The sequence below is a fragment of the Amblyomma maculatum genome, chromosome 4 (assembly GCF_055883805.1).
Source record: "Amblyomma maculatum isolate TAMU_Amacu chromosome 4, ASM5588380v1, whole genome shotgun sequence".
Taxonomy (NCBI): domain Eukaryota; kingdom Metazoa; phylum Arthropoda; class Arachnida; order Ixodida; family Ixodidae; genus Amblyomma; species Amblyomma maculatum.
Window position 1 is genome coordinate 134,430,271 of NC_139347.1, and position 13,919 is coordinate 134,444,189.

The following is a 13,919-nucleotide window of genomic DNA, read 5'->3' on the forward strand; positions in this document are numbered from 1 at the left end:
CGAGGGAGCGCGGGGCGGCGGCAAGGTTGACCGAGTCGCTACTTTCATATTATCAAGGGACTTTAGTTAAAATATTATTACAAATATGACACGTTTTTACACAAGCAACGAAACCTGCAATCATTTCTGCGCGTGAATTATATATTTACTTTGTAGTTTTTTGTGGTAATCTTTTTTCTGTGATGTAATATTTAGCACAATTCACAGGAGCCCTTTGCATCGACCATCATCGTCATCATCGAGCCGATGCCGCTGGTGATAGGCAGCTGCACTCGCTTATTATTATTATTATTTTTTTTTTTTTTGAAGTAGCGCGACCTATTAAGTTGCCCTTGGTAGATGCGCGCATCAGCGCGGGTAGAAGAAGGGTAGTTTCCGCATCGCGAAAACGCGCGCCAGCCCGATTAGCCTTTCTACAATCGCTATATTTTTCCAGGCTTGGCATTAAACCTGAAACCTACCTAAATAAAAATTCCTCCAGGCCCTCTCGCCATAGGCGCTGTCTTGTCTCGTTTTTTCCACGGACAACTGCCAATTGTAACGCCCTACCTGCTGACTCGCCATTTCTATCGCCCCCCAATTGAAGTGTGATATGTTATACTGTACGTTGTTTTCTTTGTGTTATCAGTTCATCGCTGTGTGAAATTCTTTATTGTTTTATTGTTTTCGAGCTGAATAACATCTATTGTATAAGACCGCTCCTGCTTGGGCATGGTATGGCTGCAGTATTTCTTAAATAAATCAATTACATAGGTCTACAAATACCGTGAGGATGAGACGTCACCGTAGATGACAAAGCAAACTTCCTCCCTAAATTAGAGCCTTCATGGCAGCCGCGGTTCTTCAATGCTTTGGGCGTTAGAGGAAAAGGTCGTAGTCACTTGTTAACCCTGTGTGTGCGATCATGCGAGGCCATCATAAACTGTTATCATTGGTTTGATGGCCTTTGTGTCGTCTCGCCTTATCGAGCCTCCTTTTGCGTGCGAACCACCAACAGGATCTTGCGTTGGGCAACTTCGTAGAACGGCTTACGTAATATTTGTTCATGTGCTTGAGCCTCGGGGTACCGCATATCATACAGAAAGCTACGGGAGCACGGCACGCTAAGGATAGCCTCGAGGCGAGGTATGTGTTCGAAACATTTTTTATCTACCAGTTTGTTTAGAAGGAGCAAGACATCGTTCGAGGTCTATAAATGTATAACAAGAGACGCGATAAACTTGAGCATCAGCTTTTGGGACATGTATACCTATTTCCTCTTTTTCTATAGCGTAAGCCTGTAGCTCAAGCCTAGAAGTGAGCAGCGGGCGGAGAGCTTGAGACAATTTCCAGCGGGCGTTTTTTCGGAGTGAGCATACTTTTATTTATTTATTTATTCATAATCCCTTACAGGGCCCAGAAGGGCATTGAGTAAGGGGGGCAAATAACAGCAAAATATGCAAAAGAAACTAATTAATACAACATGAGATACAAAAGATTAAGTAAAAGATACTATTTTACAAGGCAAAACTAAAGACGAAAATATACATAGGATACAAGGTACTTTGTAGAATGAATGCCGGACATACAGCAGATACCATTCGTAAAAACAAGAAAAGAAAAAAATGCAGAAGCACTAGTCACTGTAAAAGTCATAAGACGCACAAAGCACCAAAACAAAACGCAATAGCAACAAAAAAAAAATACACTGCTACAAGAAAATAAAAGATAAGAGAGGAACCGATGTCATGTGAGATGTTTGCGTAGCTGATCCTGGAAGGGTTGATAGTTGCAGATGCATGCGATGCTGTCAGGAAGATCATTCCAAAGAGCGATGGCGCGTGGAAGTGCAGATGAATTAAAAGCTAGGTTTTTTTCGTGTATGCGTTTTATGCTGTACTGGTTACGTAGGCGGCGTGAAATGCGTGTAGGCGTTTCAAGAGGTAATGGAGATGGCCTTGCGGTGTATAATAGTATTTATGAAATAGGCACAAAAGCGCAATGGAACGGCGAATGTCTAAAGGCTCGAGGCCAATGTCAAGTTTTATCGCTGTAATGCTACAGTGAGGGTTGTAGTTGCGTGTAATGAAGCGAGCGGCTCTGTTCTGGATTTATTCTAACATGTTGGTTAAATATGTTTGATATGGAGACCATGTAGGTGAGGCAAATTCTAGTTGGGGCCGTACGATTGTTAAATATGCCAGTTTTCTTACGCTGTTAGGGGAGGTTAGCAAATTCCGACGTAGGTAACCTAACTAGCTGCAGGCTTTGGCACATATGGCTTGAATGTGTGTGGCCCATGAAAGATTATGCGTCAGATGAATACCTAAATACTTGTACGATAATGACCGAGAAACTCTAGTGCTATCTATGACGTACGAAAAGTTAGTTTGTATGCTTGCGGCTGAAAGAAATAATCCTGCATTTTGTCGAGTTAAGCGTCATTTGCCATTTAGTACACCAGTCCGAGATGAGGTTCAGGTCACTTTGGAGAGTAAGGTGATCTTCCGTGGAATTAATATGCAAAAAGACGCAGGGAGGAAGATATGCCAGCGGGTAAATCGTTAATGTATATTAGAAACAATAAAGGACCAAGAACACTGCCTTGAGGCACACCAGATGTTACGTCACAGAGTGAGGAGGTGAAATTGTTAATTGTTGTGAACTGTTGCCGAAAAGAAAGAAAATTGCGAAGCCACGTCAGTGTTAAAGAATCTAAGCAAAGAGCAAATAATTTCGAGAACAAGCGGGAATGTGCAACGCGATCAAAAGCTTTTGTAAATCTAGAAAGATGCAGTCAGTTTGTAGGTTAGCGTCCATGTTGAAGTGCAGGTCAGGCGTGAATTTTAGCTGCTGCGTATCACAAGAAAATCCTTTTCGAAAGCCATGCTGTTTAGTGAAAAAGAAAGAATTAAGTTCCAGGTGGCAGTAAATTTGAGAGGCGATAATATGCTCAAGTAACTTGCAGCAGATGCATGTTAGTGAAATGGGGCGATAGTTTTCTGGCGAATTTCTATCTCCGTTTTTGGACACAGGGATGACCTTGGCAATTTTCCAGTCTGCGGGAAGCAAGCCCGATGATAATAACTGCTGAAAGATATCGCAAAGAATTTGACTAGAAATTGATACAGTGTTCTTTAATATTTTTGAATTAATCAACACCAGAGCTAGTAGAGACCTTGAGGTTTGCAATGAGATGAGCTATACCTTCAGTGGTGATGTTAATAGGAGCCATTTATGGATAATCATGGTCAGGAACATTGGGTATGTCGGAAGGATCTGCCTGAGTAAATACAGACGCAAAATACCTGTTGAATACAAGGGGGCAGTCACTGCCCGGAAATGGTAAGTGGACGGTATTGCACAATGTGACGTGCTTACTAGTATCGTCGGGAGATATCACACAACAAAACTTTTTCGGATTATATTTTAATAGAAAAGGTAGGTCATGCGAAAAGTATTTATTTTTGGAAGCGCGAATTGCAGTACAGTAAGATTTTAGGCATTGACTGTATTTCTGCTAAGCAAATGGCGTGAACACAAGCTTAGCTTTTCTGTTCAGTTCAGGCGTTCAGTCGTGTCCGACTCTTCGTGACCCTATGGACCATGTCACGCCACGCTTCCCGGTCTCTCACTATCTTCCTAACATCACATAACTGCATCTGCAGTGCCTCGAGGATGCCATCTAACCATCGCGTTCGCTGCCTACCCCTTCTCCGGCGACCCTCAACCTTTCCCAACATCAAATCTTTCTCCAGCGACTCCTCTCTTCTCATCAGATGACTAAAGTAGCTGAGCTTTAACTTTAGAATTTGACCCTCCAATGAGCAGTCAGGGTTTATGGTCGACAATATCGACTGATTTGATCTTCTGGCAGTCCAAGGAACTCTCAAGAGTCATCGCCAGCACCACAATTCAAACGCGTCAATTCTTCGGCGGTCAGCCTTTTTCACAGTCCAACTCTCGCATCCATACATCACAACTGGAAAGACCATAGCACGAGTTATACGGATCTTGGTTGGCAGACTAATGTCACTGCTCTTTACTAGGCGGTCAAGGCTAACCATTGCTCTCTTTCCCGGAAGCAGGCGTCTCCTAATTTCATGGCTGCAGTCTCCTTCCGAGGTAATCTTGGAGCCCAAGAACAGAAAATCTGTCACAGCTTCCACTTCTTGTCCATTGATGCTCCAGGACTTCATAGGGCAAGACGCCATGATCTTTGTCTTTTTAATGTTCAGTTTAAGCCCAAACTTCTCACTCTCTTCTTGTACGTGCATCAGAAGTCTCTTGAGTTCCACTTCCCTTTCTGCCATTAAAGTGGTATCATCCGCATATCTAAGGTTGTTGATACGTTTTCCAGCAATCTTCACTCCAGCTGAAGACTCGTCCAGACCGGCCTTCCTCATGATGCACTCTGCATATAGGTTAAATAGGCAGGGCGACAGTATGCAGCCTTGCCTCACTCCTTTCTCGATCGGAACCCAATCAGTAAGACCATGCCCAGTTCTGACTGTGGCCTCTTGCGCTTCATACAGGTTCCTGAGGAGATAGATGAGGTGAATTGGAACTCCCATCTCCTGGAGAGCTTGCCACAATCTGCTGTGATCTACGCAGTCAAACGCTTTCGCATAATCAATAAAGCAGAAGTAGATGGGTTTCTGGAACTCTCTTGCTTTTTCCATGATCCAGCGAAGGTTAGCAATTTGGTCTCTAGTTCCTCTGCCCTTGCGAAACCCAGCTTGCACGTCAGGAAGCTCCCGATCCACATACTGCTGCAGCCTACCTTGGAGGATTTTCAACATCACCTTGCTAGCGTGCGAAATAAGCGCGATCGTGCGGTAGTTGGAACAATCTTTGGCACTGCCTTTCTTTGGAATGGGGATGTAAACTGACCTCCTCCAATCCTGTGGCCACTGCAGGGTTGTCCAAATCTTCTGACACAATGCATGCAGAGTGTTAACAGCGTCGTGGTTGAGGTTTTTAAGCAACTCAGCTGGAATACCATCAATTCCGCTAGCTTTGTTCTTAGCAAGGCTGGCTAAGGCCCATTCAACTTCACTATTCAGGATGCCCGGCTCGAGATCAGTAATCACTAGCTTTTCTGTACAAACGCTTTTTTCTGCTTCGGTGACGGCGCAGAGACCTATTGAACCATGGGTTAGTTTTATCATTTGAAATGGAAACCAAGGGAACATATTTGTAAACTAAATTTGTTATAGTGTTCTAGAAACGCATCCAGTTTTGGTCTACAGACCTATCCGAAAATGAATGCAAGAACATTTCAATAAAAACTTCGTTAACTGCGATATTCATATCGCTATAATTGGGTCTATTGTAGTCCCGAATTTGCCTGGATGCAGTACCTTGAAATGTTAATGGGTTAATGGGACAGTAAGCTGTAATTGAAGAAGCCTATGATCGCTAAAACCATCTAGGAATAGCACTTCGCGAACCGTTTCAGGCGCGCTGCAGGAAACTAGATCTAGAATATTGGAACCACGAGTTGGTTGATTAACAACTTGAAAAACATTAAAATCTTAAATTAAAATACACAACTTAATCAGTGTACTACATAGTCAGGAAAGCCAGAATTCGCTGAATGTCGACCGCCGTAACGAGGAACTGCGTTTTAAAATATTTAGCACATTAATCCAACGGAGTTAGGCAGACTTTCGTTCTCTGCGAAATACCAGACACCAGATGGAGTTCAGGAGGAGGAGGAGGAGAAAAAGAGGGCGGAAGGTAGGGATGTTAAACAGAATGAAGAGGGGTTTATTGGGAATTATTCGGAGGACTGGAGACGGCGACCGATGATACAAGGCGATCATAGAGCGAGGCACAATATTGTCCGAACAAGACAGTCCGAGCTCTGAGTGCGCGCGCCAGCTGATCAGCGTCTTCATCGTCATTAGCTTCGTCGCTGTATCATCTTCTTCCTTATAAGAAATATTTCCGGTTGGCTACCCTGCACTGGGGAAGTGGAATGGGGGGATTAAAGGGGAGGGTAGAAGAGGAGAGAAGGTGAGAAAGTCAGTCTGTCAATCTGGCTAGTCTCTCCTTGTGACCATGGTCTCAAGATCTTCCCTTCCGTTAAGGGGTGGGCGTCCACACTATCCAATGCAGCACGCAGCGTATGTCTTTCAGTTGCAAAAACAGGGCTCAACGTCAGGCAGCTGCTGACGGTAATCACGGGCCTCGGTGGCCTCGGTTGCCTTGGTTTGCCCTCACCGCCACTCAATAGGCATTTCCGTCGCAAAGAAGACCTGACGACACTGATAGTGGGAGAATTGATGCCATTTAGAACAGTTATTTTTTTCGTGGCGATCTAATTTCATGTTGTTTATTAGTCTGCTATTATTATTATTATTAGAAAACACAGATTATCGCCGCCTGCTGCTTTGGCATGCCCGGGAATGTTCATGTATGCGCTGCTTTGTGAAATAATCTGTTGTTATTATTATTATTATTATTATTATTATCATTATTATTATTATTATTATTATTATTATTATTATTATTATTATTATTATTATTATTATTATTATTATTATTATTATTATTATTATTATTATTATTATTATTATTATTCCGGTCGCAGTATGCCAGCGTTTAGCATGTCATCCATACTTGACTCTTAATTTAATTCATTTCCACCCTCGATAATTTCTAAGAATATAAAAAAAAGGCCCTGGCATACATATTGTCAAAAAGACAGGGATTTATGGGAAACGGTAACAAGGCAGAGACACATAGTCAAAACAGAGGTTCACGGGAAATGGTAATACAGAGACACAGAGTCAAGAGTCCACAGTCCGAGCTAGAAGAAGCGCACGAGAGTCTACAACTTCTTCGTCTTTCAAGCGCTACCTCAAACCTCCAGGTGGCAATATATAGATTTGTACCTTTTTTGCGCATCATCTTACGCATTCTGCACCAACCAAGCATCATTGTGATTGTTTACGTGGCACAGAAGACAGTTGACTGACAACAGAAATTCTTAAACAGGAATACATTCAACATATAGACGGCATTCTCTAAAAACAACAGATGGGGGGCTTTACATACGCAGAAAGAGTCATTTCATTTAAAAAGCCGCAGAGAATAAGCAATTATTTCTTCAGACATGACTGACCCATCACCAGGATTATCTAGCGCTGCTTAAGCTACGCTGCTTTGATAATACCTTTATTTTCACTAAGCCATAAAATATATGTTGCAGTCAATAGAAAAGCCGAAAATGCAAATGAAACATGCACAGTTTTGAGGTTACTCTTCATTCTGAAGGTTTGAAGGCTCAATTCATAAACATTCAGGCGCAGTCAAACGCAATGAAAAAGATAATTATATTAAGAGCATTTAAATGAGTAGAACCAGGTTTTACATACCGAACGTCAATATTCATGAGAATATCCGTGATAATCTTCAATGGTTCTACGCAAAGTGTTCGTCGGAAAGACTATTGAATATCGATGGCACATATATTTGCTGAATACTTTTTTCGACTGTTTGTAAGGGGATGTGGCACCTATACTCCCCAATTTTCAGCATTTCCGTCCTCTGTTTTATTTTTGCTGTTTGAAACCTGTTGTAGTGGTGGCTTAACGATCGCAAAACGTAATATCCAACGTGTTGGGGGTCCGTCGCGATGGCTCACTGGTTACTGTGCTGAACTGCTTAACCCAAACAAGCGGGATCTAATTTCGGCTGCGGTGACCGCTTTTGATGGAGGCAAGAAGCAGGGGACCATTGTAGTATAGAATGTCAGCACGAGTTAAAAAACAGCAATTGGCTGAAGGTTCTGAAGCTCTCTACTACGGCTTCCCTCACAACTCGAGTGGCTTTGCGATGTTAATTAAAAGCCTCAAAATTTGCATGCTCAGTTTTTGCAGATTCACGAAATGCACGGTTTTTGCCTTGCTTCTGATAGTCTATATGTCTGCTTAGCAGTCACTTCACAAAAATACTTTTATTATGCAGAAGTTACTGAGTGAATGTATGTGTATTAAAAACCGGTGGTTCTTAGGCTTAAATGAAGAATGAGGATGGGATGCAGAGACAATGCATAAGCTTCGAATCTATGGCGAATACTAGAAGCACCCTGTGCAGCGTACTGTACTTTAAAATATTATATTGCATGAATATTTGAGTGCGTTATTAATATTCCTTTAATATTAGTTTTCCTTTGCGTCTTTGAACCAAATAAAGATTGCGCTTTTCTTTCGTGCAACACCATACTGCAAAAGGGATTCGGGACGAAGTGCTAAGAAGGCTTGGAACGTCAATGCATTTTTAGACCTGACAAAAAACTGGATACGAATATCTGTTCCCAAGGAAGACGAAGGAAACAAGAGTAAGGAAACATTCTTGGCGACGTAAGCTGCACAAACGACAACGTGGGAGCAAGGATTATTTCTGTAGCAAAATGCCGCAATGCTCCTTCCTTCAACAGCTTTTTGTACTCTTTGCTACTATGTTTTTTCTTGACTGCGCGGCACGCTGCATGCATTGTAGCGCCATCAATTCTAAAGTTCTCTCTGGCGAACCGCGCACTAGTTGCCACTGAGACCGACGTGATTTTCACATAAAGGTATTACTTTCCTCCTCACGCAAGAGCGGGACAGTGCCTTGGTGGTTCACCGATGTGAGTTGAAATCTTGTCGCCAGCCTATTTATTTCTGATCTATATTTTTTATTTCATAGCTGCTGGGCGGTGTTAGACGGTCATTTTCATACATGTAGCAGTTATTCTGGCTCTGAAATAAACTTCAGATGCTTAGAAGCTGACTGTTACATATGAGACTTATTTAGCGAAAGGGGCACGAAAATCTATAGAAGAGTGAGTGTTAGTTCGATCAAATCATTCACAGAGAGTGTAGTAGTGGCTTGAGGGGAACAGTCAGCGAGGGTTTTCGTCAATTTTCCCAGAAGTCAATGTGAACCCTTAAAAGCTACAGCATGGAAGCGTTAAGGGCGAATAATTTAAAGCTGCACAAGCGCGAAAGTTCAGTCGCCTAAAAGCATCAATGTGTAAAACCGGAGTATCAGGGCAACAAGCAGAAATAAATAAACCAGACCGCATGAAAAACGACACCAAAGCAGCGAGTGAGGAACAAGGTAACGGTAAAGCTTCAAACACGATCGAAGGGACGACCAGGACTAGGGCAGGAGCGACAGTCCTGTGCTTTATGCCGGTTATGTTGAAACAGTGCTAGAAACACGGATTGGTAGAAAGACAAACACACATTGCGCTGAACTGATAACGGAGGTTTTATTCATGAAGCATGTCTTTATATACACAGAGGGCGATAGAAAGTGAGCAACCAGATCCGTCAGGTGACATAAAATGTCGCCTTCTGTCTTCCAAAAACCCCTTTCCTTCGCATGAAGTATGAGATAAGTGCTGCTTACCCATGTTTCTTTACCATCTGGTATCTTTACTGCCTCAATTACTTCTCTTAGAGAAATTATTGAGGCAGTAAACATAGCCGATAGTAAAGAAACATGCGTAAGCAGCACTTCCCTCATAGTGTTAGAGAAATTATTGAGGCTGTAAAGATAGCAGATGGTAAAGAAACATGGGTAAGCAGCACTTCCCTCATACTGCATGCGAAGGAAAGAGGTTTTTGGAAGGGAGAAGGTGACATTTTATGTCACCCGACGGATCTGGTTGCTCACTTTCTATCACCATCTGTGGATATAAAGACATGCTTCATGAATAAAACTTAACTTGCCAATTCAGCGCAATGTGCTTTGTTTCTTTGCTTTGTAGCTTGACATTATTGCAATGGTCGTTGTGCAGGACGGACCTGCAACTTGTATATCATTGTTTGATATAGTGTTGGACAGTGTGTATTGTATATAGTGTGTATATGAGCATGTATCCTCAAGTTTTGGAGTTGCAATAAACTTCTCTTCAGTGTCTATCTGTCTTTCTAGCGCTGTTTCAACATAATTTCCAAGCAACTCACCCAAAGAGACACTTTGTTTATGTCTGTGTTTCTCTTTTCCGTTTTGGCGCCACGTTCGTGTTTGAAGCGTTCTTTCTTACCAAGTGGCCTCTCGATGCGTTTGTGTACATAATCAAACATCAGATTTCACCAAAATAAAATGCGGAGTACCCCAGGAAAGCGTATTTAGCCCCCTATTGTTTAATACATATATAAACGATATCGTAAAAGCTGAGTATTTTGTTCCCTTTGTTATAAATGGAGATGATAGTACATTGCTCATCATCATCAGCCTGACTATACCCACCGCAGGGCGAAGGCTTCTCCTATATTTCTCCAATTAACCCGGTTCAGTGCTGCTGGCTGCATCCTCTTGACCCCTGACATTGCTCATATCTGGTTCAAATATAGACAAGCTGTTAGTGAAACGTAGTAAAGTATTGCGGATGTTGTCACATTGGTCAAAAATAAGCTGCATAAAAATAAATCCTGCCAAGAGAAAAGCAATTCTTTCTCGAGCCAGAAATTAAGCTGTGAAAATGACTGGTACTCTGGGCTTCAGATGCGACAAGATGCAACTCGTTAATGAACATAAGATACTTAGGGTGCACTTCTCAATTAAATTGGGACACTCACGTTCATTGCATGTGTAAAATATTTTCATCAGTAATTGGCGTTTTCTCCCGGTGCCGGTGTTTTCTACCCGAGAAAGTGAAAATGCAAATATATTTTGCTATTTTCATTTCTCAGTTAACATATTGCAACCTAGTCTGGGCTCCTATCACAATTCATAACATAAACAACACTATTGTCTTGCAGAAAGAAATGGTACGATATATCGCCAATCATGAACGGATGTCAATAACACTGGATGCATTTGTGTTATGGCATCACTCGAGCTGACCATCTTCACGAGTTTTGTCTGTTGCATACATTATACTTTTCATCTCCTGAAAGCATTAGACGTTTAAAATCTCTTGCATCTCTGGAACAGCCCAGTAGCAATGTGCAGGTACAAGACACCGATATCTGGGCAATACCTCGCGCAAACTACAAGCTACAGTGTTTAAGTCACTATTTCCCGCCACTTTTAATCAATACGAAAACTCTCTCGGCTATAATTCAAAACAACTGTGCAATCATATTGTGAAATTATAACCTTCCTATGGCCTGCATTTCAACCTGCCTCTTTAAGGATGTTTACTTTGTATGTTTAATATGTGAAAAAAATTTTTTAATACGTGATTTTGTTAGATGTTTTATGCTCAGCTAATTAGATATAGGCTCTGTATATTGTTTTTATCACGTGATGTCTGCTCTGTTGTAATTTGTTTATCGCATGTTTTGCCAGTTTCCGTCATGTAAATGGTTCCTGGGCCTTTGTCAAGCCATATCTCTGGCTTTTAGCCCAGGGATCCATCCAGTGTGTGATTACTGGAGAATAAAACCTGATTATGACTCTGCCTATTCCTAATAATTTTATCGTATGCCATTTTAAACTAATTAAGCACTGATTTCAGTGCTGGTATTGAATCACCACCTTCGGGGTTGGTAACAATATCGAAAATGCTAAGCTGAGACTTCCGGGAAAAGATTCAACAAGCATTTCAAGCTTTGAGAAACTAAAACTTCAGGTGCAAAAACCAACGCTCTCTTGCATAAAGCGTGATGAGAGCTTCAAATGATCACCCCCTTTAATCATTTGGCGTCTGTGGATGGTACCATGCTTGACTTTACAAAAATAGATGCATTGGAAGGAAAGCAAGCCGCCTTCACAGGAATATTTTAGAGTTTAACTTGGGCCCTTACACACATCTATAGAAAGGAGTTGCTCTTTCTAGCCCCCTTCCAACGGAGTGTTCCGCGAAGCGTAAGATCGGAAAATTAGAGCACTTATTTTAGGGGCGTTCCCTGACCCCGCATTTTAACCAAATATACAATGTTATTTTCCTTTCGGGAAATGCTGCCTTTTAGGTTACTTTTCGGATTTCTTTTGAGGGGAAATCCCTTTTTTGCACAGGAGCTGTTCTCGCCTATTTATTCTATGTTTAGATTTAATGTGGTTTTTAGTCTATGTAAGAAATTTAACAATGAATTTATTTACTGTTGGTATGTACTTGTCGTGTCAAATTGGTGGTAGGTTCTTTTCTGATATTCTTTGCAGCAAGAATCGCCGCTTGAAAAGCCTTCTGACGAACCCCGAGTCAAAACAAGGAGCTTGTGCAAGGAACCACTGACAAAAAAAAAAAAAATTCCGAACGCGTGAAAGTGCGTAGTCTGAATGAACGAGCTGAAAACCTTACTGTCATATATGGCTTACTTTGTTGCCTCTATTTTTTGCGTTCTCAGGCTTTTCTATCAGTTCAATGAGAGAGATGTAGAGAAAAAAGATTCAAAAATTTTTTCACCTATGTTCTTCTGTTACCAAGTGTGGTTTGTCGTTTTTCAAATCCCACAGAGTGCGCGATGTAGCATGGCAAGACAACATGCAGTCTATTAATGACCAAGCTATAGCCCATATCAATGGGCATGGGTTTTAAAAAAAGTAAGTGTTCAGCCTCTGGGTGCAGCAGCCTCTCAGTCACAGATGGTAGCGACTTTGATGCTTATGAGGACTACGTTTCAAAGCAGCTGCTGCCCCTTCAGTTGTTGTCTTTGGTGCGTACCTGAGTGAACTGACGCGGCTGTCAACTGCGCAGCTATAAAACATTACTGGGGCTTGTCTTATCGCAGAACAAGAAGACATGAAAGAACGATTTTGACAGGACAGATGACTCGGCCTTGGAGCGTTATCCTTTCCTGTTCCACTAGTCTCCAAAGATGTCCTCTCAGACTGTTTACCACGTTACAGACTCCCTTACCTTTCTTTTCCGAAGTCAATCATTGTTTACACTATGTGGCACATCTTTAAACCGAGGTGCTCCTTCCACCGAAATGTACCACAGGCTGCGGTGCAAGAGCGCATTTAGCATTGCCGATGTGCTTGCATTCCTAGGTATTCGCTAGTTTTCCTGCTTTCAGGGGCAGAACATTTTTCCACATTTCACAGCATGGACCAATACGCCAGTAATAATTGTGTTAGGAGAAAATATCGCAGATGTAACGCTCCCCACTAGCAAAAAAGAATATCTTGAATAGTTTTCTTAATCAGCTATATTTCAAATTGATTATGTTAATGGCTGCTCACAACACTAAAGAGGCATTAATTGTATCATGTATTTGTCTTATATTTTATCAGATGGTCCAAATAATGGTCTAATTCGTTGGCAAGGGACGCGTTGGAGTTCGCTTCCACGACTATTTCTCCACGACGCACCAGAAGCCCCTTATTACGCCACTGAATGTTGCCACGCGACTAGCATGGCAGGCAGTGTTGTTCCTCAGGCAGTGACAATGACCTAAACGTGCTGCCACCTACGTTACAGTGGTTCAGAATCCTGCAGTATCGGGAAAAGATGAAGGCCCGCATCGAAGACGGCGTCGTGTACTCACCCTACCCGAGCGTGGACATCCCCGTCTGCTCTTTCTACGACCTGGCCAGGGAGAAGCTCCTAACAAATCCAGACAAGGTGGCGCTGGTGAGCGAGCGTTTTCTTCGGTTACGCTTAATGGGATCTTCCAGAACGCAATGCTACCTCTAGGCAGCCTCAATAAATCTTAAAATAGTGAATATTGATATATTCATGTTTAAGACTTAATCGATAAGTTCAGTGGAAAAAAAAATAGTAGCTGAAAGAACTGGCTGGCTGTCAAGCTATGTGCTAATATCTTCCGCTGCTGAAATGAAATTTTGTTTCGTATGCAATTTTTATACAACAGTATAGGTTTTGAAACTTCAAGAATAAGTTTCAGTCTCTTCTTATACACATATCTAACGCTCATATTGTATCTTATGTTCAGCTCATTATGTACACAGGCTGAAACCGAGCGCAGGCCTCATAATCCACTCGCTTTCGGTGAATTTCTACATTTTACCCTTAAATGACTCATTAC

At 41.9% G+C, this 13,919-nt stretch overlaps 1 protein-coding gene across 2 annotated transcripts in view; it reads left to right on the forward strand.

Moving 5' to 3' along the window:
* The first annotated feature begins 992 nt into the window (after positions 1-992).
* LOC146192626 (uncharacterized) overlaps positions 993-13,919 on the forward strand; it is a 56,964-nt gene continuing 44,037 nt past the window's right edge. The window contains exons 1-3 of one of the 2 annotated variants that reach the window (XM_084602527.1): positions 1,091-1,125; positions 1,271-1,348; positions 13,352-13,504. In XM_084602527.1, the coding sequence (XP_084458653.1) occupies positions 13,382-13,504 (123 nt within the window). In that variant the 5' untranslated portion in view covers positions 1,091-1,125; positions 1,271-1,348; positions 13,352-13,381. Of the gene's footprint in view, positions 1,126-1,270; positions 1,349-13,351; positions 13,505-13,919 lie in introns of both variants that reach the window. The other variant, XM_084602526.1, reaches the window with a different exon arrangement.